This window comes from Bubalus kerabau, chromosome 6 (assembly GCF_029407905.1).
Source record: "Bubalus kerabau isolate K-KA32 ecotype Philippines breed swamp buffalo chromosome 6, PCC_UOA_SB_1v2, whole genome shotgun sequence".
NCBI lineage: Eukaryota > Metazoa > Chordata > Mammalia > Artiodactyla > Bovidae > Bubalus > Bubalus kerabau.
Genome location: NC_073629.1, coordinates 40,717,106 through 40,745,069, shown reverse-complemented (window position 1 = coordinate 40,745,069; position 27,964 = coordinate 40,717,106). Strand labels below are relative to the sequence as shown.

General features: G+C 33.2%; 1 protein-coding gene across 5 annotated transcripts; it reads left to right on the top strand.

The window, feature by feature from the left end:
* The first annotated feature begins 9 nt into the window (after positions 1–9).
* On the top strand, positions 10–27,964 carry RNPC3 (RNA binding region (RNP1, RRM) containing 3). Of its 5 annotated transcripts, none has more exons than XR_008715727.1 (17): positions 10–349; positions 1,493–1,540; positions 6,689–6,807; positions 7,703–7,786; positions 8,209–8,320; positions 9,384–9,452; positions 11,525–11,667; positions 14,517–14,642; positions 17,293–17,444; positions 19,367–19,528; positions 20,572–20,666; positions 20,754–20,812; positions 24,073–24,205; positions 24,844–24,915; positions 25,918–25,961; positions 26,543–26,621; positions 27,452–27,964. XR_008715727.1 is itself a non-coding variant. In XM_055584944.1 (15 exons), exons 1-14 carry the CDS (start codon positions 158–160, stop codon positions 24,901–24,903), a joined length of 1,503 nt encoding a protein of 500 aa, XP_055440919.1. In that variant the 5' UTR covers positions 10–157; the 3' UTR covers positions 24,904–24,915; positions 27,452–27,964. The 5 variants fall into 5 exon arrangements, 2 of the variants coding, with proteins under 2 accessions (XP_055440919.1, XP_055440918.1); XR_008715728.1 differs by having other exon boundaries at positions 25,918–25,976; XR_008715726.1 differs by having other exon boundaries at positions 25,918–26,621.

The following is a 27,964-nucleotide window of genomic DNA, read 5'->3' as shown; positions in this document are numbered from 1 at the left end:
CCGTATTGCAGGTCTCGCGAGAAGGCGACCGTCTCTCGCGTTATTTCCTTGTTTCCAGAATCCTTAGCGCGGAGTGGAAGAATACTCTTTTAGCTCCGCTTCTTTTGATGACTGCGGTTTCCTCAGCGGCTTCCCAGGTGCTGAGTCTGTGTGAGAAATGGCGGCCCCAGAACAGCCGCTTCCGATGTCAAGAGGATGCCAGAATTCTGCTTCGCTTTCTCCCCCGCGGGGCGACCGAACCCTTCTAGTGAGGCACCTGCCAGCCGAGCTTACCGCTGAGGAGAAAGAAGACTTGCTGAAGTATTTCGGGGCGCAGTCCGTGCGCGTCCTATCTGATAAGGGGCGCCTGGTAAGAGCGCGCGAACCCCTAGTTTCTGGGGAAGGTCCTAGGCCGGTGACGTGGGGAAGGGAAGTTCTGACAGAAGGAAAAAGGAGAGTGGGGAAGATGCGCTTGTGGAGTGGAGGCTTCCTCTTCCCCTTCCCAGTCTTTCTTCTTTCATATCAAAATATCTTTCGTCCCAAATCAAGTTTTAATTGGCTTGTGCCTCGATTAGTCGCCGCGCTGCGGAAAAGGGCGATTGAGAAAGGCGAAGCAGAAAGAATGAAAAGTAACCTTTATTATATTCCGTTTCTCACCCACCCTGGGAATCTCGAAACTCCTCGGAATTTAGAAATATTTCTCTTAAACTCAAGAGTACTCCCAAAAATATGTAACAAAGGGATACTTAAAAATCTAGGTTTGCTTATAAGCCAGCGTTAAGATATTCATCAAAATAGAGGAGAAACTACAGAAGTCGGCAACTTGAGTAAGCTAATTACAGGATTTCTACTAGATTTTTGAGGAAGATGTTCTTCATAAAAATTGTACAACGTAATCTTTCAGGGAGTGATAATTTAAAACTATTAAAAGTCCAACCCAGAAATGTACAAAATTACTTTATTTCCCATTATATCTGAAGATGTTTTACATGATTGCTCTTCATTAAAATAGTGACGGTGATGTTACTAAGTTTCTGCCAGATGATCTATGACGGGACAGGACATCAATAGTTTGTCTCCCTAGGTGATTTTAATATGCAGCCAAGGTTGTGAATTGAGTTAAAAGAAAGACCCATTTAAACTTTGCATTTGGCTATATAGTGAAAAGTTTAGATCTTTGGATGCGTTACACATGGAACATATTTTATGATTTTGGATAGTTTAAGAATGGGCCTCCCTGGGTAGTAGAGGTTAAGGATTGTTGAAGTACTTGAAAATATATTTAAAACATGCTGTGTGTGTGCACTTGCAAGGCTTTCATTTCAAAGAAGTCTGATCCTAAACTGATTTAAAAACACTGTCCTGAAATTCGTTATCAGTTAAATGATCTTGATTTCCTGCCTTTTCTGTGATTTTATTAGTGTCAAATCACTGTCAGCTGGTAAAATATCAGACGTCCTTATGAGAAATTGAAATTATATTTTAAATAATTTGTACCTTAATTGTTTTTCAGAAACATACAGCTTTTGCAACTTTCCCTAATGAAAAAACAGCTGTAAAGGTATGACTCCTTCTTTTGTGTTACTTATTACCAACTTTCTATTATCCAGGCATAGTTAAAAAATGAAACATTAGACTAAACTATAATTTTTAAAAGCAAAGTGAAGTAAGTGAAAGTCGCTCAGTCCTTTCCTTTCCTACTCTTTGCGACCCCGTGGCCTATACAGTCCATGGAATTCTCCAGGCCAGAATACTGGAGTGGGCAGCCTTTTCCTTCTCTGGAGGATCTTCCCAACCCAGGGATCCAACCCAGGGTCTCCTGCATTGCAGGCGGATTCTTTACCAACTGAGCTACCAGGGAAGCTCTTTCAAAAGCAAAAAGGTTTGTATTTCCAGAATTTGCCTCATTGGCTACATTCAGCTTGTCAGTTGGCAGATTTTGCCCAAAGTGTAGATATTTGGGCGTAAGACTATTATGAGTTGACCAAAAGTTTCATTGGGGTTTTTCTTTATGATGTTATGGAATAGATTAACAGGAACATGAATAAAAATTGAATTGTAACCTTTTGTATAATTAAAAATGACAAGCTTTGAAGGATGAAAACATCCTTTAGACATAAAAGTTGTAAGGCAAGATGCTTTAAGCATTAAATAGAGAATGTATATTTAAAAAATCCTAGGGGATCATTTGCAAAGGTGACCTTTGAGGTAGACCTTTAATGATTAGTTGGATCTTGAGACGAAAACAAAGGGAAATGGGCTTTCCATGTTTTGAGACCACTAAAGAAAACTGTGGAGCATGGAAAGCTCTAAGTGGAGCAAAAGCTGAGGGTTGAAATAGGACTTGGAAAGTAGGTTGAGTCTAAATTTGGGTTGAGGGGAGGGAGGGATTGAATTTTGTTTAGTAGTTATTCTTAAGGTACTTGATAAATTTAAGCTGACCAGTAATATAGTCAGCTCTATGAAAGATATCTTGTAGAGTTTATGTAATGGATTAGATAGGGAAAAAGATTAGACGTAGAAAAATCAAAAGGAAAACCTAGACAAGAGAACTGTTACAGTGGCCAAGGCAGGAGAAAAGATCTGAATAAGGAAGTAAGAAGACAAAAGAAGAAGTAGATATACATTGGGTAGAGATTGTGTTTGTAGGTTCTGTGATCCCTGTAGATATGGTTGAGAGAGAGGGAACACTTGAAGATTTTCAGACTGAGTTCTTGGGTTATTACTTTAGCTGATACGAGGGGCAGGACTCAGAGAATGTTTTCAAAGGTATGTAATGAATTCATATGTTATCTGTTAACTTTGAGGAGTTGGTGGGCTACTTCTGTGGAAATATTTTAAAAAGCAATGAAAAATATGGGTCTAGAGTGGAGGTAGGCTTAAAAATGGAATTTCTTCAACAAAGTGAATGAATATGGCTGGCCAAAGGAGGAAGAACTAGCAAAGAAGACAGGGAGGGAGGGAGAAGTTAAAAAGGAAGTAGAACTAGAAAACAAATTCTCATGGATGCAAAGAGAAGAGAGTTTTAAGAAGACAAGAACCTCTAATGACACAAGGTGAAGAATTAACAGTCTAATAGTCAAGTGCTTTTTATTGGGGAACTGTAGAAATGACCAAATTCTTAATAAGGGGAAAGGACACTTTAAATTGTAGTGTATCCATACACTGGACTACAACCCTCAGAAAATGAAGTCAAATGAATATGTATTGATCAGGAATGTAACCCAGATAGATTCATAAACAAAGTTGGGAAATACATATTATGTAACCTTGGAGTTCTTGAAAACTACTACTATGTATGTTAGTGTATGCCTAGAACAAAATGTAGTAGAGCTATATACCAAATAATAAATGTCTTTCTCCCAGGGTGGAATTACAGAAGACTTTCACATTGTATATATTAAAATATAGGAAAACATTTTTTTCAAAAAAGATCTTTTGAAATACAGTTTTAAAATATTGTTGGTAAATATGGTAATGAACCACATTGTTTTAGAGTCAAGATTAACTTGGAGGACAACATGGAACCCGTCATTATCTTTGGGAAATACTTGTATCGAAAAGAAGGAATGAGAAGATGGTAGCAGTGATAGAGTTTTTAGGCTATAGTGCACCTGATTGATAGTTTTTTTAAACAAAGGGAGAGAAATGTTTATAGTAAGTAGCTGAGAAAGCTATGAAGACTAGTTAACATTAAAAATTAAAAGCTATAACTTTGAAGAGAACGTGTAACACATTTTGAGAGGAAGAAACTTGAAGTAATTCAGCTGTATTTCAGATAATCAAAGGTTCGTTGACAGTGAAGAGGTCTAGATTGAATTAAGGACTTGAAAATTATTAAAACATTTAGAAACTTGGTTTGTATAATGGAGTCAAATAAGAATGCATAAAGATGGTAAAATAAAATTATAGTCCCAGTTAAGCCCTAAAGTTCCATTTGTTCAAAAAATACACGGTACCTGCTATGTGCTGGATGCTTCTTTAAATCTTGGGATCTATCAGTAAATCAAACGCAGGTTTATACCATCATATGAACTCATGTTCTTGAATGGAGAGACGGACCATAACTAATAAACTTAATAAGTTGTTTAGTATTTTAGAAAATGAGAAATGCTATTTGAAAAAAAAAAAAAATAGGATCAGGAGTGCTGGGTTGAGAAGGTTAAGCTATAGTTAAGGTAGTGAGGGTTATGTTTGACCAACATTTTGAAAGAAGTAAAGAAAGTTAGCTAAGGAAATAATACGGGGAAGTGAATTCCAGTAAGGGGAATAAGCAAAACGCACTAGCTTGTGATCAAGGCATAAAAAATGGGGGGAGAAATTGAATTTGAGGTCAGAGAACTTAGAGAGGGCCATGACATGTGCATTCTAAGTACATTAGATTTTGCTGAATAAAATTGGGTGCCATTGTAGTACTGTGAGCAAAAGAGCATCATAATTTGACTTATATTTAGAAAGCTATGAGGACTAGTTGGGAGAAGGCAATGGCAGCCCACTCCATTACTCTTGCCTGGAAAATCCCATGGACGGAGGAGCCTGGTAGGCTGCAGTCCATGGGGTCATGAAGAGTTGGACATGACTGAGTGACTTCACTATCACCTTTCACTTTCATGCATTGGAAAAGGAAATGGCAACCCACTCCAGTGTTCTTGCCTGGAGAGTCCCAGGGACAGGGAAGCCTGGTGGGCTGCCGTGTATGGGGTCGCACAGAGTCAGGCACGACTGAAGCGACTTAGCAGCAGCAGCAGAGGACTAGTTAACATTAAAAATTGAAAGCTATAACTTTGAAGAGAATGTGTGACACATTTTTAGAGGAAGAAACTTGAACTCAACACTTTGTGTTGAGAATAGATGGAAGGCAGGGAAGAGTAGAAACAGGAAAATGTGTTAAAAGATTAAACTGTTAGTTCAGTCCAAAGATGATGGTTTTTTGGACCATGGTGGTAGCAGTGGAGATGGTAAGGAGTAGTTAGATTCTAGATTAATTTGGAGGTAGAAGCAAATAGCAATTTTTGATGGCTTGGTTATGCAACATGGGAAAGAGGTGTTAAGGGTTATTGCAAGATTTTTGACATGAGTAAATGAAAGAAGGGAGTTGCCATTGAAAGTTTCCAGATGGGAAACATTTGAGGTGAGGGTGGGGAGAGAAGATTCAATTCCTGGAGTGTTAATTTTAAAATGTTTAAAATTAAGAGAAGCTATCCAGTAGTTGGGAAATATGTTCCTTGACTTAAGGACAGAGATTTTGACTGAAATTATAAGTTGGGAAATTATCAGCATAGAGACGGTCTTTAAATTTAGGGTACTGGATTAGATCCAAAAATAGATCTCTGGAGTATACCAACATTAAGAGTTCAAGACATCATAAATAAACCAAAGTGATTGAGGAGTAAAACACAATAATGTGGAAGAAAACTGTAGGGAAGTTATAATGTCTAGACTCCAAGTGAAGAACATGTATCAAAAAGAGTGAATTGTGTTAAATACTATAAAATGAAGATTGAGAGTTGACCATTGGTGTGGCAGTACAGAATTTGTTTATGACAAGCAGTGTCAGTGGACTGATTAAGGCATAAACCTGATTGGAGTGAGTTTGAAACTGGATGGGAGGAGAGGAATTTTAGATAGAGGGCATAGATGTTCCTCGAGGAGCTTTACTGTAAGAGTAATTTGAGAGGAGGAAGGGGGAAGAGGGGAATAGTGATAAGTGGGATCAATAGATGAGGAAAAAATACTTTTTAGGATGGGAGAAATCAGATTGTGTTTGTATGCTGTTGTGGACAATCCCGTAGAGGACAGAAAATTAGCAATGTAGGTAGGAACACACCCTGTACAGTTCCAGAAAGAAGAAGAGGGGCTGGGATTTAGTGTACAAGTGAAGTGAAATGAAGTGAAGTTGCTCAGTCGCGTCTGACACTGTGATCCCATGGAATGTAGCCTACTAGGCTCCTCAATTCATGGAATTTTCCAGGCAAGAGTACTGGCGTGGATTGCCATTTCCTTCGCCAGGGGATCTTCCTGACTCAGGGATTGAGCCCAGGTCTCTCAGATTGCAGACAGTCACTTTACCGTCTGAGCTACCAGGGAAGCATATACAAGTCAACTAGATTTAAATAAGAACATAGATCGTTGATATGTGATAACAGATAGAAGGTAGAATATGTGGATTCAGAAGATGGTAGATGAGAAATTATGGTTTGGAATCCGAAATCTCATTTTGTAGCTTGTTTTCTTAAAGTAGGAAGTGATATCCAAGGCTAAAAGAATGGGACAGGACTATCATGAAGTTAAGGAAGAAGGAAATAGTGCAAAATATTATCTTAGAGATTGGTAGAAAAAAATGAACTGAGAATGTAGTATGTAACTGGTTGGCTTCATTAAAGGTTGCCCTCAGATTGGTGGTTGTGATTGTGAATTTAAAGTGAGACCAGCCCAGTTCATTATGTTTGTTTTTCTAAACATTTTCTGCTGCATTAGCACAGGAAAAGTTGGATTTAACCAGATCTTAGTTTTGCTAAGTGATTGGAAGTGATTGCCTAATGAGTATATGAAGGCTTGGCAGCCTGACATTAGAAATGGGTGAAAAATAGCCAAGGAAATGTTATCAGCATTAACAAAAAAAGTGTATAAATTACTTTATATGTGGTCTGTAACAGATAACTTAGGTACAGTTATTAATTATTTTACTCTTTTGTTCTTCCAACTGAAGGCATTGACAAGACTTCATCAACTGAAACTTTTGGGTCATACTTTAGTTGTTGAATTTGCAAAAGAGCAAGATCGAGTTCATTCACCATGTCCCTCTTTGGGCACTGAAAAAAAGAAAAGGTATGTAGATAGGTTTTCCTAGCCTTTTAAAAGTTTATTATTATTTTTTTAATTCATTAAAAATTTTTTTTAAATTAAAAAATTACTAATTTTTTTAAAGAGTTGTATTGCTCTTGGATTATTTTCAGACTAACAAGTAAATAATCTGAAACAGTAAATGATTGTATCTCTCTACTAAATCTAGTACTTGAAAGCAATACATTTGTTTGTTCCTAATTATGCATTAGTAACCTGAGTATTGATTTAATATTAGGACTTAACCAGTGTGAAATGAAAAGAGAGTAGGTGAAAGCGTTCAACTATTAAGTGGAGGGAAGGTAACTAGTATAAAGTCCTAATATATAGCAAGGTATCATTAATAGGCACAGCCTTGATTCCTAGCTGTAATTCTTTGTAGCTATATAACCTTTATAAATTGCTTTACACCAGTGGTTCTCATAGTACAATCCCTGCACCAGCTGCATCATCTAGAATCTTGACTGAAGGAAAGATTGTTCGTCCTTAACCTAGTCGTACTGAATCAGAAATTTGGGTTGTTGGGGGTGGTGAGGAGGATAGGCCCCAGCCGTCTGATTTTGAAGAAACCCTTGCTGATGGACATTAAAGACATTTGTGTGCCAGTATTTTATACCTGTGAACTTCAGTTTTGGTGGGTGAGGGCTGTCAGTAAGATTCATCATACCATCTTCGTGTCATTGCTATGAAGAATAAATGAAAACGTGGCTTGCCTTATATAATATCTGGAATTAGTTTTCTTTTTCATTGGTATTTACTTAATAGCTGAAAATTGTACTTTTGCAGCTGTTTTTATAATGCTGTGTTTGAAAAGATAGTGTCATTTTTGTCATTCTGTTTCTTCTATAGATAACATCAATTTTGATTCCATATTTCTTAGGTCTGATGATCCTGTGGAAGATGATAAAGAAAAGAAAGAACTTGATTGTTTAACCATAGAAAATGGAATTGCACCAAACCATGGGTTAGCATTTTTGTTTGTATTTCATTGTGTCTTTTGCTTTTATTTTGGATAGGTAGGTTTGTGTGTGGGGGTTATGTGTGTGTGTGTGTTGTCAAGATATTTTTAAAGGATATTTTAGTATATATAATGAAGATTTTTAGTGTGTTGATTAAACATATTGAGCATTAAGAGTTTGTCACTGAATTTGGTTCCATTAAAATGTTCAAAGTTGTAAGATAAGCTCTGAAAAGAAATGCTATATTCTATAATGCAGAGAGAAGGCAACTTGCTGTTTAAATGTAATCATTTAGATCTTTTAGGAACAGAGTACTCTTAGATTTACTGAATCATTTGAGCAATTTGTATGTTATTAGGTTACCTAAAATAAGTTATTGATATGAATCTTACTAAAACACAATAAGCATTTTAAGTATTTTTTTTAGGCTGACTTTTCCTCTAAATTCATGCCTCAAGTATATGTACCCACCACCTTCAAGTACAATCCTAGCAAATATAGTAAATGCTTTGGCAAGTGTGCCTAAGTTCTATGTGCAGGTAAGTAGAATAAACATTTCTCAAAGTAAATACTTTCTCATACTTTTTAAAAAATAGTTATATTAATCAGACTAATTCCTATAGGGGTGATAATATTACAGAATTTTAAAGATGCCTTAGATTGGGCTGTTATAGCTAAGTACCATGATCTGGGCGGTTTTTAGATAATAGAAAATTATTTCTCACAGTCTGGAGGTTGGAAGTTGTATATCAGTGTGCCAGTAGAGTCAGGTTCTGGTGAGGGCCCTCTTCCGGGTGGAAGATGGCCATTTTCTCTTTGTAACCTCATGTAACTGAAAGTGTGAGAGAGCTCTCAGTTGTGCTTTTTATAAGGTACACTAATCCCATTTATGGGAGTTCTACCCTTATGACCTAATAACTTCACAAAAGCCTCATGTCTTAATACCATACAATTACATGTTAGGATTTAACATATGAATTTTTGAGACGGACATAAACATTCAGTCCATTGCAGAAGGTAGTGAAAAAATAACTACATTCAAGTAAGGGTTTTTATAAACTATAGTGTAAAAATACTATGTTTAGTATTAATACTAATAAGCATAAGCTAATTTGGGAAATGTAATTTCTGGTAATTCTTCATTACTTTAGCATATGCTTTTTCCTTTCTTAGAGGAAAAGATATATAGAGGATCCCTCAATAAATGCTTAGAAATATTGACAATAAAAGATACTTTTAAGTACAAAATATAGATGATGATTTTCTTTATTATGTTTCTCTATGTTTCATAATTTGCAATAATCAAGGGAAAAAAACACTTTAGTAAATTTCACATTGTAAGAATATGACATTTTTAATAATGAGAATAATGGTATTTTGTACAATTGATAAATATTTTAGGAAGGTTGATATTTTAAGTTATACCAGTGCCTGAGATATACCAGTTTAGCCCTTTCCTGGTATTATAAAGGCAAGAGGTGATCCTTCCTTTGCACTAAATTAATCACTAGTATTATTGCAGAGTTTTTAAGTACACTATCAGATGTGAGTTGAATCATGATTTTTCTATTTGATTTCAAATGTTTTATCCTTTTTATTAAGGTGCTTCATCTTATGAATAAAATGAATTTGCCCACACCTTTTGGACCAATTACTACCCGGCCTCCCATGGTAAGAAAGCTTTTGGAATTTTCAACATTCAAAATTTCGCTTCTTGTGGTGAGATTATTGAGGCTAAATTTTACAAATGTTGTGCCAGTGATCTCTAACGTGTATTGAAAATGAAGAACAAATACAAAGTTAACGTAATAATAGTCCTGTGGAGAACTGAAAGTGGGAAAAAGCCAGAACTTTTTTTTTTTTTTTTAATTTTTTCTTTCTTGGCCATGCTGTGCAGCATGTGGGATCTTAGTTCTGTGATCAGAAATTGAACCCATGACCCCTGCAGTGGAATCATGGAATCCTAACCACTGAACAGCCAGGGAATTCCCCAGAATATTAAAGTAATGTTTTTGGTAATAGAGGCCATCATTTCTCTTAGGGTTATTTAGTCCTTTGATCTAGAACATTGTGCTATCCTACAAGATAGTTACATCTAACAAGCTGAATTGCCTAAAATTTCCATTTTTCTGGTTTTATTGCTAGTAAGTTACATTTGCAGAAAAAAGGTTGATAATTTTTTATTAGAATTTACTATGCAAATCTATCGATAATTTTGTTGGTAGGTTATGTCTGCTCTTCAGTAATTTTAGTAGTTTTATTATTTTGCTGTAATACTCAGTACTTTGTTTTATTTTATTTTATTTTATTAATTGGAGTATAGTTTACGGTGTTGTGTTTCAGGTGTGCAGTCACACCTAAATCAGTTATATTAATACATATATGTATGCTGCTAAGTCACTTCAGTCGTGTCTGATTCTGTGGGACCCCATAGACAGCAGCCCACCAGGCTTCCCTGTCCCTGGGATTCTCCAGGCAAGAACACTGGAGTGGGTTGCCATTTCCTTCTCCAGTGCATGAAAGTGAAAAGTGAAAGTGAAGTCACTCAGTCGTATCCGACTCTTAGCGACCCCGTGGACTGCAGCCTACCAGGCTCCTCCGTCCATGGGATTTTCCAGGCAAGAGTACTGGAGTGGGGTGCCATTGCCTTCTCCGAAATATATGTATAGCCACTCTTTTTTAGATTCTTTTCCCTATATAGACCATTGTAGATTATTGAGTGGTTTCCTATGCTGTACAGTAGGTTCTTATGTATATTATGTATAGTAGTGTGTATATGTCAATCCCAATCTCCCAATTTATCCCTCCCTCACTTCCCACCTGGTAATCATAAGTTTGTTCAGATTCATGAGTGATTCTTAAGTCATGTTGTAACTCTTTTATTTCTGTTTTCTAAATAAGTTCATTGTACCATTTTTTTAGATTCCATGTATAAGCAATATTATATGATATTTGTCTTTCTCTGACTTAACTTCATTTAGTAAGACAGTTTCTAGGTCCATCTGTGTCACTGCAAGTGGCATTGCTTCATTCTCTTTAATGGCTGAGTAATATTCCATTGTATAAATGTCCCTTTAGTACTTTTTTAGGTAACAGCAATGAGAAATTATTTTAGAAGGCTAACAAATTGAAAATTTGCTTTTGTATTGTGCATTGATTGCTTTTCTAATGTCTATATTAGCTTCATAATTTTTCTTTGTAACTCCAAAACCTCAATGCCTGGCATGTTGTGAGGATAATAGTTAAAATTATACTAGCTGCTATTAACAAAGCTCAAATCTTAGTCACTTAACACAATTCAGACTATCTCTTGCTTGTGCCAGGTTCATTCCAAAAGTAGGGCAGAATGGTGTTCTTTCCTGAGTTACTAAAAAGATCCAAGTTAATCTGCACTATATGCATTCCCTGGTTGGTGAGGACAGTACTGTGCAGCCTGCAGATAAAGAAACGAGAGAATTTTATGTGTGGGAAGTCTTTATGCTTACCTTTTCATTGACTAAAACTTGGGTGAAATCTAACTGCAAGGGAAGTTTGGAAATTTAGTCCAGCTAGGTGCCAAGGCAGAAGAAACAAGTTTTGTGATCGACTAAAGTCTACTAAGGCAAGTGTTCCATCAATATATGTTGAATGTGTAAAAGAAAATCATGAGGAATAGAGAAATGTGAGAATCATGTACCTGAATGGAAATAGTTTTCTATTTGTAAACATCATAGATTACCATAGTATTTTTTGTTTTTACTTAGTATGAGGACTATATGCCATTACATGCACCTCTTCCACCTACATCTCCTCAGCCACCAGAGGAACCTCCTTTGCCAGATGAGGATGAGGAATTATCTAGTAAAGAATCAGAATATGAAAGCAGTGATGATGAAGACCGTCAAAGGTATGTAATGTCAAATATTTGTGTAGATTCTAATAAACATAGAATATATGAATGAAATTCTCTTACTCTTCATAAATTTTGCATATAGTTCTTCCTAATTCAGGGTCCTTAGCATTTGTTCATTCCCAGCTCCCCATCATACTATAGATTAAGGCCTGAGACTAGAAATCAAGACCTAAGGAAAAATTTTTGCATGATGAGTAATTTTTTTGATTGATCATGGTATAAAATTGATCATTGTTTTTTATTGATTCTGTATTTGAGAACTTGCCCACTTGTTACAGTTTGTTTATAACTTCAACATCAGTAATTGCAGTGCTTTTACGGTCTTCTAGCAGACATGGGCATGTACAGAATGGTGAAAATTTTGAGTCATTTGATATGCACATCACTCATGAGGTAGAACAAAGTGACATTCTGTCTTCTTGTTTCAACTCTTATACTGTAAATAAGGGTCTTTTTCACATTTTTGTGCTGTTTGTTGTTGGTTTTGCTGTTTAAAATGCCCTCAAGTGTAGTGTTGAAGTGCTGTCTAGGGTTTCCAAAATCAAGAAGGCTGTGATGTGTTTTATGGAGAAAATTCTGTGTGTTAGATAAACTTTGTTCAGGCCTGAGTTACAGTGCTGTTGACTATGAGTTCAGTGTTATTGAACCAAAAATATATATTAAATAAGATGTTCTTAAAAGTAAACAAACATAAAACGAGGTGTGTAATGATCAGTTGATGAAATGTGAGCACGTGCTTGCAGGAACCTAATCCAGAATTTCCTTTAGGGACAGTGATTGATTATTCAGTAATTCAATGTTTGCGAAGCCTTTACAGAGCAAAGTTAGGTTGTATTTCTGTTTTGTCAGTTTACTTCCCTGGACTTTATTTACCTCAGAGTAATTTCTAGAGCAACTTTATAGAATTTTATACAAGAATATTCACAATAAAATTACTACAAACGAATTATTCTTTTATTGGTTGTTCTTTTTTTTTTTTTATTGGTTGTTCTTGACGATCTACATATATTTTATTTAAAGCTTCTGGCAAAGAGCAATAAGTTGTTAATAATGTTCAGCAGAGCCTAAAATAGAAATTGCTAAATATTTTCTGTAAAGGGCCAGAGTTCTGTTGTAGTGGGAAAGCACCAGTGGATGATACCTAAATGAATGGATGTTGCTATCTTCCAATAAAACTTTCTATTTAAAAATAAACAGACAATGACTAGATTTGGTCCTTTGGCTGTAATTTGTCAAACCTAGCCTAGAAGACCTGTATAGGCAAATGGTGAGAATCATAGATACACACAGAAGCCACCAGATAGAGGGAGTGTTTTAACAGGAGTCAGAATCCAAGCAGAGAATCTAGGCACCGTATACAAGTAATCAGCAGCAATTTGACTGTTATTGAGGCAACATCCACTTGAATAGTATGGCTCCTTATACATTCTCTTTCTAGGGAGAGAGTTAAAAGTCAAAGCATAGGTGGGGTTAAAACTACCAAAATGGGAGTTAGTAGACCATCTGTCTTGTATAGAGATATTTATGAAGGCTGGTAGCTTTTGATAGACTAATTTGTTGCTAAATAAAGAACAAGAAGTATTACAGTGGATTAATTAACCTCTGTAAATTTTATTTTCTTTATGAAAACAATGATAATAATGAGAAATGTTTTATAGGCCACACTGTTTGCGTTTTATTTGAATTTCCATTTAGGGATGTAGTGAGGAAGTCGGCAACTAATTCATCTTAAGTCATGAGAACAAAGCCTTTGAATGAACTAAGCTCTGGTTTCATGCTTCTCTGTTATCTTTTGAAAATATTATAAAACATGCTACTATGTATTTATCAAAAAAATATTTATTGATTACTTACATAAAATATGCCTTGCACTGTTGTAGAGGCTTAGTATACTTTTGGTGAGCAATTTATAAATATAGATATATGTTTCATATAACTGGATTTATTCATAAAATTTTTGTTAAACCATGGTTTTTAAGAGGCTTTAAAAATTTGTAGCATATGTTTTCATTTTTTTCTTGCTTAAGGAAAAAGGGTTTAATACTTATTTTAACTCTTCTTAACTACTACATTTTATTGTGCTTGTTTTCAAATTTCACAAATTTAACTCTGGAGAAGTAGAGCTGTGACTAATGGTTTTGAACTTGCGTTGTGGAAACATTGTATCTGATCCTGTGGAAGAGCCAATAAAGACTAGAGAAGATCTATTCTAAATATTCATAATCATAATGGAGATAAGTTATATACAAAGTATCAATTGTCACCCTTTGGTTGATTAAGCTGCTTTAGAGTATAATATTTGAAAACTGTGTTTTCAGGAACAGTGTAAGTTATCTTGTTTATATAAGGATGCTTTCCAACAATTATGCACAAAATATTTTAAAATTAAGTATTTAAGTCTAGGTTTTCTTTAATAATTAGAATATTAATCAAAATAATTTTACTGTGTTTATAAGATCTGTTGACTATCTGTCAAGGCAAGAGCAGTAAAGTTACATAGATTATATTTAGTGTATCTTGTTTAACTTTGTGACACAACGTTCAGTCATTTATTTGGGGAACTAATAATTTTCATAATAAAACACATCTTTAAAACTTGACAAGTTGCAATTAAGTAAATTCCCAGTTCCTTCAAGCTAAGATGAAAATTGATCAAGGAGATTCATAACTTGAGCTTTTGTCAAATGAATTATATCTTGAATTATGACTTAGAAATTCTACTTAAGCCATACAAATCATTTTATAATTTATAAGCTCAAATAAAAATTTAAGCTTAACAAAAACAATGGTAAATAACTGGGCTTTTGCATAAATCTTTTTTACTCTTCTTTCCGCTAATGTAGAATGACCAAACTAATGGAACTGGCAAATCTTCAGCCCAAAAGACCAAAACCAATAAAGCAGCGCCATGTGAGAAAAAAGAGAAAAATAAAGGATATGTTGAATATACCATCATCTGCTTCACACAGGTAGTTTTGTTTTAGATTATACGATAAGAGTTCTTTATATAATTTGTTTAATTGCTTAACTGAAATCATTGCTCATTCTGACTTCTATCAGTGCATTTCGTTTACCAATGATTTCTTATTTGCCAAATTCACAAGTATCCCTAATTTTCTCAAAGTTGACCAGCATTTGATACTATTGACTATGCCAGGTTTCAAAATTGTCCACCTTTAATTTTTTTGTTTCTCATATTTAACTCCGTCTCTTCCTCTTTTTCTTCCTACTTTTTTCTTTTATGACTTTCACTCACTCACTTACTTGCTTTTTAAATATTGGATTCCATATATTCCTGTCTGTAGTCATTTTCTATTCATATATTTTTACTTCTTGTTAATATCATTAATTTTTATGATTCACCAGTTGTAACTGATAGATTCCAAATCTCCATCTCTAGATTTAAACTCCTGAGTTTTATTTCCAGTTTCCTGTTTGGATACTCAATGTCTTGTATGCACTTAAGGTATTATTCAAAGCAAAATTAATTTACTTTCATTATGTCTTTCTCTTCCTGTACTGACAGTTTTGATAATGGCATCACCAGTGTGCTTATATGAAAGTTTGTTAGTTTTTCCTAACTTCACTACCTGATATCAAACATTTTTTTGCTTCAGAGTACCCTCGCAGGTACAAGTTCACATGGCTTAGCACACAGGACCCACCTTTAAATATTTATTAAATGTGTGATAAGTTCTATGCTAAATATTGTGGGGTTTGGAGCATGCTTCCAAAGCTCAGTGCTATCTTTTCAGTGAGTTAATAGTCTTATGGGCAGGTAAAACATACACACAGATGACTATTGTATTATCAATTATAATATTAAATGATATAACAAGATGTAACTGAGAATGAAAGATTGTGAGAAAGGAGAAATCACAGCCAGTTAAGAAATCTGGAAAGACTTGAAGACAGAGGAGACAATTTGAGCTGGGCTTGAAGGATGAGAGGCAAAAATGAGTCAGGGAAGAGAGATGCAATTTGAATAAAAAAGTACATTTCCAGAGGTAAGGCAGTTTGGTGCGTAGGAATAGAAATGATGAAAGGGAAAGCTAGAAGGATGTGGAGATACCTGCCTTAAATGTTATGTAACAATATTTGAATACATTGAAGGAGCTGTTTTAATACATTAAAAAATTAAAAATTTCTCTCAGATTTTATCATCTTATAGTAAGCTTTCAGGAAATATACTGATGTGGGGTGATGATCAGGGCAATGCATATGAAAGAATTTTATTAGATATAAATTAACTTCCCAGTATGTCTTAAACTTTGTGTTAGAATAGAGAAATTGCCAATGTAATAGTGTTTATTACTGTGTATTTTGTTTGAAATGTATTATCCCTTTTGACTGATTATCTGACATTTTGCATTAACAAATTTTTTTTTTTTGAAATTATGGTAGAAATTATTAGCCTGTTTGCCATGGATTTCTGTGTACTTAAATATCTTAATCAATGAAAATTGCCATTAATTACAGTTTTAATTCTGTTCAGCTTTTCTACAAGGTAAATTTCCTTTGAACTTGTAAGTAACTTCATAAATTGAGAAAAGTTTGTTAAAATGATGTTTTTACATTTTTAAAGGAATGGGTCTTTAATCTTTGGATTTTTTAGAATTATTTTCTCATGTTAAGTGTACATAATATGATGCATATTTCCCACCTGTGTATGTTTTGACACCACAGTCCCGTGCTTTTAATCCCTATAACAGCACCAAACAATTAAAAACTAATATAGTTGACCCTTAAACAACATGGGTTTTAACTGTGTGGGTCCGCTTGTATGCAGATTTTTTCAGTAAATACTACAGTACTGTATGATCTGAGGTTGGTTAAGTCCATGGATATGGATCCATGAATACAGAGGAACCATGGATATGGAAGGCTGACGAAGTTACATACATACAGGTTTTTGACTCCTGGCATCAGGGCCCTTAACTTCTTGAGTTGTTCAAAGGTCAGCTGTAATGTGAACCAATTAAATTTTCCAGTGACTACATTAAAAGATGAAATTAATTTTAATAATGTATTTTATTTAACCAGTTATACCTGAACTGTTATTTCAAAATACAATTAATATAAAACATTATTGAAATGTTTTACATTTCTTTTTTTCCACACAAAGTTGTCAAACTCTGGTGTATATTTTGTACTTAGAACATAAGTACAAATTAGAACATAAGCAAGATTTCAAGTGCTTATTAGCCACATGTGGCTTATGGCTACTCCATTGGCCAGCATAGATTTATTATATGTAGTATATAGAATACAGTGCATAAAATGCTTACATTACACACAGAATGAACTTTTTTGCATATTGGCCAATATCCTGACGTTTAGAATCAGTAGTCCTAAAGTTCTATCTCTTGTCATTTTCTGACTGTATGCAATTATTTAACATCCTTTAACCTCAAACTCCTTATCTGTCTAAACTGAGAATTTAATAATATCCATATGAGAATAGTTGTTAGGATTTTTGAAGTATTAAATGTAAGTTACTTTGTTCAGTGCCTCTAGTGTGTTTTATTAGCTTTTTAAATTTAAAGTTAATATGAAATTATGTTTTTCTCAAAATTTTGTTTGCAATTACAAAGTAATGCTATCATTGTTTATAAACAGCAATTTACATCCAGTGTTGTTACCTTCGGATGTATTTGACCAACCACAACCTGTAGGTAATAAAAAAATTGAATTCCATATATCTACTGACATGCAAGCTGCATTTAAGAAAGATTTAGAAAAGCAACAGAATTGTGAAGAAGAAAATAGTGGTAAGCATATTCTAGTTCTTTAACATGCTATGTAAAAATTTTTCTCAGTCAGTTTTTTGTATTAGAATTAAATTTTATATGCTTCTGTTTTTAGTATTTGTGAGTATATTTAAAATGTGCAATTAGATCTTTCTTAGTGTCATGGAATACTATTCATTTTAAACTTGTTAAGTAAAACTAAAATTGGTGCTAAATGTGTTACCTTTTATTTAGAGTAATGAACTCTAGGGTGAAATTTAGTCTGGTTTTTCCTGATGTTTACTTACCCCAAAAATATAAATGTTTCTTGTATTGAATTAGTTTTCATTGCTTACTAAATGTGTGATGCTCTGTGGTTTTATTAGTACAGTTGAATTACTGGTTAGGAAAACAAGCTGTGAAATCTTTAGTACATTTCATGTAATTTTTTTTTAATTCAAAAGACACGGAAGGTTGTTAAACAAGATACCATTCTTAAGTTTAAAAATAATATACTGATATTACAGATTTTTTTCCTGCTTATTTTAAACATTATTTTGATATTATACTACAATGGCATTTCTTTATTCTTTAAATTTTTAAATTTTAGAAATAATACCAGCCTATAGAAAATATAATCAGAACAGAAGCCTGTGAAATTTTAAAAAGTTAACACCTCAAACCCCACTTTTCCCTATTTGACTTCTTAGAGATAAGCATTGTTAGTAATTTGATATGAAGATAGTCCTTCCACATCTCATCCTATGCTTGTGTATAAACATTTTATTTTCTCTCTTTTTTTTTTAAATAATCATCATAGGTTACTTTTTGAGGCTGCATTACACTCCATAGTAGAGTTATGTCAATATTTCAATCAAACTCTAATGATTGAAGTTGAGGTTTTCATTTTATTATTATAGAAATTCTGGTATGTACATTTTTGTACATACATCTTTAAAAGCCCTTGTATGAATATAGGATAGAGTTCTAGTAAGTATTGCAGATGTACTGAATGAATAGCTAGTTTTAAGTCTTGTCTGTCTGATGGTAGTGAGAACACGTTGCCTTTACAGATAGCTGTTTTTTTTTTTCTTTCAGTGTCTGTATTTGATGGCTAGTGACCCTTTGACACAAATTTCTATTTTTTAAGCATAATTTACTCAAAGACTTTATTGAGGGGCGTGGCAGTCATCCCATTCTGTATCAATGTAGAGTAATGGTGAATAAACAATGAAAACAGTTCTAAAGGCTCTTTTCTTCCTGATGCCTTCAGGCCACAGAAGATCTCTTGGAACAATAGTTTTTCTACATTAGGAGACTTTTAAGATCCTAAATGTGGCATGCAAATGTGGCATGTTTGCATCGTTTTCATAGCTTTTTTAAGGTTTTGTTTGCCTTTTTAGGTAGTATAACTGGGAATTTTTCTACTGCATGTTTAATCCTGTTCTTCCCAACCCTCTACCCCAAATCAGTTTAACTTTCACTGAAGCTAAGATTCATGTTTTCTGAATGAAATTCATTATATTGCTATGTTGTGAATTTAAAATTTATAATGATTTTAATTTTCCTAATTGAGTAAGTGTGCAAATACATATTTTTCTTGACCTCTTGTAGGACCACCAGTATTGACCTTTGTTTTTTTTTTTTTTTTTTTTTTTGGTGGGGAGAAGTATAATGGATGGATTTTTTTTTTTTTTTTTAAAAAGTATCCTCAAATGGAAGTGTCTTATTTTATGATTTTCATGTTATAGTGACAGAATTGAATAGTCATGATAGAAACCATATGGCCTGCAAAACCTATACTGTTTGAACCTTTATAGAAAAAGTTTGCTCACCCATTTCAAAGCGTTGAGAAAAACACCAAAGAGGTTTAGTGCTAGAAGATATCTTAAAAATTAAAAATGGAAAAGAAAAACTATTTTGAAGGGAAGATTTTTAATGGCTAATGTCAATGTTAACTCTAGATTTACCTGCTACTGAAGCTGATGCATCTAATATAGGATTTGGAAAAATCTTCCCCCAACCAAATTTGAACATCACAGAGGAGATTAAAGATGACTCGGATGAAATGCCATCAGAATGTATTTCTAGAAGGGAGTTGGAAAAGGGCAGAATTTCTCGAGAAGGTAATTGCATGAAATAAACCAGAACTTACTATTTTACATTTCTTTGGCCCTTCAGAAGCAAAATAAATATCTTCATGTTATTTACCTTAACTAAAGCATGTACTTCAAGACATATCTTCAGTTAAATGTTTTTAATCATCACTTTTGGTTTTTAGTGCTCATACTTTTATAGGGAAGAAAGTATCGCTCAATACAGTGTTCCCAGAGTATATTTGTTTGGAAGAATGTTTTCATTTCTGAGACTTTTATATGACATCTTAAGTCAGTGTGACCAACAGTCTGGAATTCTGTATTCAAGATACAGTTGATAGACCATCACAATACTGTGTCTGAGATGTATGCAAAGCAGTTGTTTGTCTAAAAATATAGTTTTAACTCTTTGGTAATTAAAAGCCTGTGTTTATGAGTTTTATATCCTAATATGATAGTTTTTTTTACTTCTAATGGATTTTTTCCTATTTTAGTATATCTTAAAATATTTAGGGGTTTTAGATTGACATGTGACACACAATATTTTCATAATAATTGGAAACTGACTTCTAAATAGCATTTTTGCTTAAACATCTAGTTGTCAGGAACACATTTCAGAGACTGAATAGAAATAGCTAAATAGAGATTCAGAGCCCACAGTTTGTCTGAAATACTTGATAATTACATTTTGAGTAATTTATTTTACATTTGACTATATTGGTTTCTGGTACTTAGGGAGATTGACTTTAATCAGAAAATAACACAGATGTTTGATAGCATATTTATTTGCTTCAGTCTTTCAAATAAATTAAAATTAAGCTTTAATAAAAATATTTTATGGATACATTTTAGTAATTTTAGATGCCTGAAATTTTTTAACATCACTTTAGATTCTTAATGGGTATTTTTATACCATTAGTAACATTGTCATTAATTTCTATGATTTTAACATTTTCTTAATGCTTATTTTGTCTATTTAGCAGTTATATTTGATTTCTGTTAAAGTTTTTCTTCAAAAAATTGATGAAACTGTCTTAATTTTGTATCCTTGTCTTGCTTTGTTTTTATGTAAGAAATGGAAACACTTTCAGTTTTTAGAAGTTACGAACCTGGTGAACCAAACTGTAGAATTTATGTAAAGAATTTAGCTAAACATGTTCAGGAAAAGGTAAGTTGAAATTTATAAATTGGTTTTATTATTTTGCATGTTTTCCCCTGGTTTTCCTTATTAGTCTTTTCTTTGTTGAAATTCTAGGACCTTAAATTTATTTTTGGAAGATATGTTGACTTTTCATCAGAAACCCAACGGATAATGTAAGTGTAATGTATATTCTCAAATTTTGTTTTGTTTTTAATCTGTTAGAAATTAACCCTTTTTAAATATCATTTTCCCTTTAGTGATTAAAATTATATGAAGAAATTGTTCATACGTGTTGCATAATTAATCTTTTAGATATCTAGATCAGGATTCAGCAAATTTCTTTTTAAATGAACAGTAAAAATTTAATATTTTTATATTAAAATATTACAGTGTCTGTTGCAACTACTCAGTTTTGTCTTTGTAGCATGAAAGCAGCTCTAAACAATACATAAATGAATATTAATGACTGAGTTCCAATAAAACATTTATAGAAACAGGCTTCATCATAAATTCTAGACTTCTTTCCTAATCCTAAAGCAGTGGTTCTCAAACTTTAACGTGTCTAAGAGTTTAGTAAAACCATTTCCTTGGCCCATCCTAGAAAGTTTGGTTTTCGAAACTGAGATAGGATGGATGAATTGGTGTTTCTAAAAAGCCTGTGGATAATGCCACAACTGCTGGTCCAAAGATTAGATTTTGAAAACTAGTGTTTTAATTACTAAACCAGGAGTATATGGTACTAAAGCCAAGTGTTTTAGATTCTTCCTGTAGTGGTAGCTTCTCTTTCAGTTGAAAAGACTTCCATTTTATGAGTACAAAAGAGAAGGATATGATTGTAAATGATTTAAAAGGTAATGTTTGAAGTTAGAATTTCATTCTTTGAAATTTTATAATTAGTTAAGTCTAAAATATGTATGACCTTGGCCATATAAATTAGAAATAAAAATTAGAAAATGTAAGAAGGGAGACTCTTGAATGGAAGTTAGATAGAGAAGTGACTAATTAATAGCTAAAGTTAGGGCCAAAAATACAAACCAGATTTTGCATTCCAAGTTACTCTATTATTCCATAGTGTATTCTCCTGTCAATATTTCAGGGGAGGAAACTATACTCTAAACTTAAATTTAAAATTAATATTTTAAAATCTTAACCTGGGCAATGTACTTCTTTATATAAGCATGCACTGTATTTTAAAAATGTCCATTTATACTCATTAGTGGCAAATACCTCTTTTTATAGGGATACCAAAAGTTTATTTTGCTGGATGTGCAAAATGGTAACCCTTGTTCCTGTTGTTGCTTTTGTATAAGCAGAAAAAATTTAAAAATATATACATTTGTGTGTGTGTGTATGTAAATGTATATATGTCACACACAAATGTATTGTGTTATTGTGTGTGCCGAAAAACATCTATTTCTGCTTTATTGACTATGCCAAAGCCTTTGACTGTGTGGATCACAATAAACTGTGGAAAATTCTGAAAGAGATGGGAATACCAGACCACCTGATCTGCCTCTTGAGAAATTTGTATGCAGGTCAGGAAGCAACAGTTAGAACTGGACATGGAACAACAGACTGGTTCCAAATTGGAAAAGGAGTACGTCAAGGCTGTATATTGTCACCCTGCTTATTTAACTTATATGCAAAGTACATCATGAGAAACGCTGGACTGGAAGAAACACAAACTGGAATCAAGATTGCTGGGAGAAATATCAATAACCTCAGATATGCAGATGACACCACCCTTATGACAGAAAGTGAAGAGGAACTCAAAAGCCTGTTGATGAAACTGAAAGTGGAGAGTGAAAAAGTTGGCTTAAAGCTCAACATTCAGAAAACGAAGATCATGGCATCCGGTCCCACCACTTCATGGGAAATAGATGGGGAAACAGTGGAAACAGTGTCAGACTTTATTTTTCTGGGCTCCAAAATCACTGCAGATGATGACTGCAGCCATGAAATTAAAAGACGCTTACTCCTTGGAAGGAAAGTTATGACCAACCTAGATAGCATATTCAAAAGCAGAGACATTACTTTGCCAACAAAGGTTTGTCTAGTCAAGGCTATGGTTTTTCCTGTGGTCATGTATGGATGTGAGAGTTGGACTGTGAAGAAGGCTGAGTGCCAAAGAATTGATGCTTTTGAACTGTGGTGTTGGAGAAGACTCTTGAGAGTCCGTTGGACTGCAAGGAGATCCAACCAGTCCATTCTGAAGGAGATCAGCCCTGGGATTTCTTTGGAAGGAATGATGCTAAAGCTGAAACTCCAGTACTTTGGCCACCTCATGCGAAGAGTTGACTCATTGGAGGAGACTGTGAGGCTGGGAGGGATTGGGGGCAGGAGGAGAAGGGGACGACAGAGGATGAGATGGCTGAATGGCATCACTGACTCGATGGACGTGAGTCTGAGTGAATTCCGGGAGTTGGTGATGGACAGGGAGGCCTGGCGTGCTGCAATTCATGGGGTCGCAAAGAGTCAGACATGACTGAGTGACTGATCTGATCTGATATATATATATATATGCATGTGTGTGTGTATGTACACACCATGTTTATGCATCCTTTCTATTTCCAGTATTGCCTCCCATTAGCATTTGAGAGGAAAAATAATTCTGTATTGAGAAACTGTACACATCAAAATGATAAATTAATAATTGTTTCCTGTGGGACTAGTCTTGTGAATTTTTTAGAAAAAAATTTAACTGCACATTTTGATTCTTAAAATTTCTTTATATGCTTTTGCTAATCTCATAGACTAAATGCTAGGCAGTATTTTAGTTGTAAATTATAGTCTGTTTTTTAAGTAGTTTAGAGTATAGTTTCCTCCCCTGAAATATTGACAGGAGAATACACTATGGAATAATAGAGTAACTTGGAATACAAAATCTGGTTTGTATTTTTGGCCCTAACTTTAGCTATCAGTATAACACTGAAGAATTCACTCAATCTCCGTACACATTGTCTGTAAAATGGTAATTTTTGACTAGGTGATCAATAAGGTCCCTTTCTTCTCTGAAATTCCATGTTACTTTTCTATAGTTTCTGTCAACCCTTTTATTCTTGGTTGTATAGTTGTTTTTGTCACGTGAGTAAACAGTATTAAATTGGCTGCATAAAACTTTTAAAAAAGAGATGAAAGAAAAACTTCTTTACTTTTATAGTTGCAAGTATATATGATTTTTTTAAATAATATATACTTTTATGATGGTTAAAAGATGATAAGAACATCATCAAACTTATATTACCTACTTATGAAAACAATTTTAAAACAATATAAAATATAATTTTAGAATGCCTAAATAATGTGCTAATCAGATAGTAGAGTCATTTTTATTCTGAAATAGCAGAATTTTAACTTAAAACATTCTCATTCACTTCATCAGAATTCTTTGACATTCTTTAAGTCAAAACATTATTTCTTCCTTGACTTCTAGGTTTGATATACGTTTGATGAAAGAAGGTCGCATGAAAGGACAAGCTTTCATTGGCCTTCCAAATGAAAAAGCAGCAGCAAAAGCGTTAAAGGAAGCTAATGGATATGTTCTTTTTGGAAAACCTATGGTGGTTGTATCCTTCAAATTAGTTGGTTCCAGATTGAATTTATAGCAGTAAGGGTATAGTTGAAACTAATTTTTATATTATGCTTTGGAAATCTCAACAGCTTGCATTCCAGCTTGAGAATATTCAGTTATAATATTTATAATACAAACATTTGAGTCAGATGACAATGTTATTTAGATTTTTATTGGAAAATAAGCATAATGAGGCTATTAAAATCCATCCAAGTCTAAACATTTTATTTAATACTTAAAATATATATACTTGTTAAACCAAAGATAGTACAGTATCATTTTATTGTATTGTAATTCATATTTATGTTTAAGAATTTTAATAACAATATATCATTGATTAGCCATCATGCTTTCCGCAGTTAATGCAATTTCAAACTAGAAATTAGTGGATAAATGAAGGAGCAGAGGTATAGGTGTAAAAAATGACTATAAAAGGAAGGGAAAATTTTTTACTTCTCCCCCAGGTCATAGACAAGTAAGAGGCAGTCAAGAAATACTGACGAATGACTGAGTAGGAAGACAAATAGAGAAATTAAAAACTCTGCTCCTACCCTACATTAGGATGTTCTTGATAATTCTTTAGAAAAGATTCCTTTCATGTTTGTGAAGTTAACCTTAATTTTTAAATATTAGCAGTTTGCTCGATCTGCTAGACCAAAACAAGATTCTAAAGAAGGAAAAAGAAAGTGTTAAAAATTAGTAAAGGTAAGTGTGGCGATAACATACTAAAAGGACAAGACTTTCTTGAGAGAAAATTAAGAAAGGATAACAGCCTGAGTAATGTTTTTAAAGGATGCATCACTCTGACTGTCTAACTATGCTGTTAATTTTCATTAAACTTCACAATTATGCAATAAAGTTCATTTGTATGTAAAAAATTAAATTTGGAGAGAATGAATTTTATAAGGGCAATGTATCTTTATTATTCTTAATTTACTTTCTTTTCTTAGAAAAAAAGAGTACTTCTTAAATTTTAACATGTATTATAATCACCTAGAGAGCCTGATAAAACACAGATTACGGGGTTTCCTCTAACCCCCACACAGAATTTCTGATTCAGTAGGTCTGCAAGGGTGTTTGGCTTTGGGTAATCAATTTTCCTAGTTTTCCTGTGAATAAGAGGTTCTCTAGGATACTGGACTTTTTAATGCTAACACTGGGAAGATAGATGTCTGCCAAGTCAGGACAAGTTGGTTACCCTTGGTGGGACCTGAGAATTTGCATTGCTAATTACTAATTGTCCTCCTCACAGAAATATGTCCATATTTTTTGGAATGAAGTATTTCAGCTTTAAAATAAGTAGTTTTAATTCATAATTCAGTAATTTCATAATTAAAAAGTGGTAAAATGAAGCACTTTATGTCAGTGTTGATTTAAGAAAGATGAGTGGAACTATATTCATTTTGTTTTAAATCTTTCTGCTTTAGAATAATGAAGAACATGAATAAATGGGCCAAAATTATTGATGGTTAAGCTGAAAAAATTATATAAAGAAAGTTTTGCTAATGTTTATTCCTTTTGGGAGGCACCTTGAATATTTGAATTTTGTAGTAAAGTATCTATACTGATATAGTCAGACGTCTTACAAATACTTTAGAAGAACAGATGAAAATAAACCATTTTCTATGTGTTTAAAAAAATTACTTGTAAATTTAACATGAAATATGAGGGAAAAAAATTAAACTACATTCTGCTGTTCTTCTTTAGAAGCATCCCTGCGTAAATACTGCTGTAATACTGTCATACAAAGTGTATCCTTTCTTGTTGTATCCTTTTGGGGCAGTGTTTTTTTATTTTCATAGAAGTGTTTTGTCTCTCCCCAACCCACTGATCCAGCTTATGCAATAATTTTTCTTTTTAACAATGTACTGAAATTAAGTATTTCTAAATTATCTGTGTTGATTGAACAGATCTTTTATGTGGTTTTTAGATTTGTTGCTGAATTTTCTATGCTATCCTTTAGGTTATGTAGTTTTTCCAGAGAAAGTTAGTGAATCAGGTCAACTTATTTACGTGGAGAATGGATACATTTGCTTTAACACAGATTTTATTCTTGCTTCTTCTATTTATGTATTTTCTAATTCAGTAACATAAATGCTTTCTCTTTCATGATATATGTGGTTTAGGCATTCTGTATAACCTATTATAAAATTTGGGGAAAAGGGTTTTTCCCCCCTATAAAAAGTACATGTGTTGACATTTTAAATAACTGAATTTCAGTGTGAATTCCAAATAAGAGTAGCAGACATCTGAGGTTTTATTATTGAAATCTCCTTTGAGATAGCAACTAGAAGTATCTTTTTTCCCTTTCTTTTTCTAAACAAAATAAAAGGATTAAGAAAAGAGTAACAGAGAGGAGAAGACATAAAGTTGACTCAGGGTAGCACAGTAAGTGGAAAGAAACAGTTCTGGTAGGTATGTAAGTGGTTTCCAGACCTGTTGATAATCAGAACTGCCCAAATAGTGGTTCTCAATTTTGGCTGCATATTAGAATGACTTGCAGAACTTTAAAAAAAAGAAAAAAAACAAAAAAACTAAAGAAAAATAATAAAGTAAAAAGTATGTTGCTTGGGTTTCTTCCCAGAGTTTTGTTTTAATTGGCCTGGATTTCTGCATGGATATCAATATTTTCAAACCTCACAGAGTATTGGTTCTAATGTGCAACCAAGATTGAGAACCACTGAGGAAGGATTTTTATACGTTAAGATTCCTGGACTCTATCCTAGAACTGATAGATAAGAATCTCTGGAATCAGGACCAAGAATCTAATTTTCCCTTATTAGTTCTAAAGACTGACCAATTTGAATACTGCTTTGTTAGATTAAACTGATTACATGGATCCAAGATATCACCCTAGCCATCTAAACTTTTATTAGTAGGAAAATACAGCATTGGAGTCTTTACATCCCTTTTCTTACTAATTCTACTAATAGTAGGATTTTCTTACTAAATCCTACTAATAGTACAATGAAAACAATGCAAAATTCTGTTAATCATTATCACTCAAAGATACAAAAAGCAGGAGATATTCAAATTGCTGTTGCTTTTTTCTCTTGACACAGTTAAATATTTTATTTTTTAATGTTATAAATCAGTTTACGTGCTGTTAGATAATTAAAATTTTGTTGCACTGACATGATTCACTAATTTTCCAAATATAAATGTTCTAGCTTTTAGTTATTTTCGAACTAGTGAACTGTTTAATAATCACTATTTTTAATGAATTTTTATGGTGTTTTAGGTTCCTTTTATCTCTCAAGTACTTTCCACCTTTGTGGAGATGAAATTGACCACCTGGACTATGGAACTGTGCGTAATAGCTTTTAAAGTGTATTTAAAAATTAAATCTATATGCATTTAAATCAGTTTATTAGAGATCTATAACATGTATTTTAATCATCTTCCTCATATAATAAATTATTTTCTTTCCAATTAAAATAATCTTAATTTTTCTTTGTTATTTATTGAGGAAAGTATAATTTGATAATTACATAAATTTTTTATCAAGTAATTTTATGATACTAAATATAAATTTTCTTTTATGGTTACAAATATTACCCTTTTTCATTCTTACTTGTATACTGATGCACTTATTTTTTGTAATTATTCTCAGAGTAGTTTTACTTAGTTGAGTTTTGATGATTTTGATGTTGTTGTTTTGATTTTGTTTTTTCTCTTAAGTGGTGGGGGATTTTTCACAGGTTAGGGAATTTGTATACTTGCCCTAACAGGTTTTCATTGTTGTGTCTCCCAG

What these genes read in the sequence shown, in the direction of transcription:
- RNPC3 (XM_055584943.1), top strand. Translation starts at nt 158, where the DNA reads ATGGCGGCCCCAGAACAGCCGCTTCCGATGTCAAGAGGATGCCAGAAT. An exon ending in TATCTGATAAGGGGCGCCTG is followed by an intron (nt 350 to 1,492) that starts GTAAGAGCGCGC and finishes ATTGTTTTTCAG; the next exon opens with AAACATACAGCTTTTGCAAC. An exon ending in GGGCAGAATTTCTCGAGAAG is followed by an intron (nt 19,529 to 20,571) that starts GTAATTGCATGA and finishes TTTTTATGTAAG; the next exon opens with AAATGGAAACACTTTCAGTT.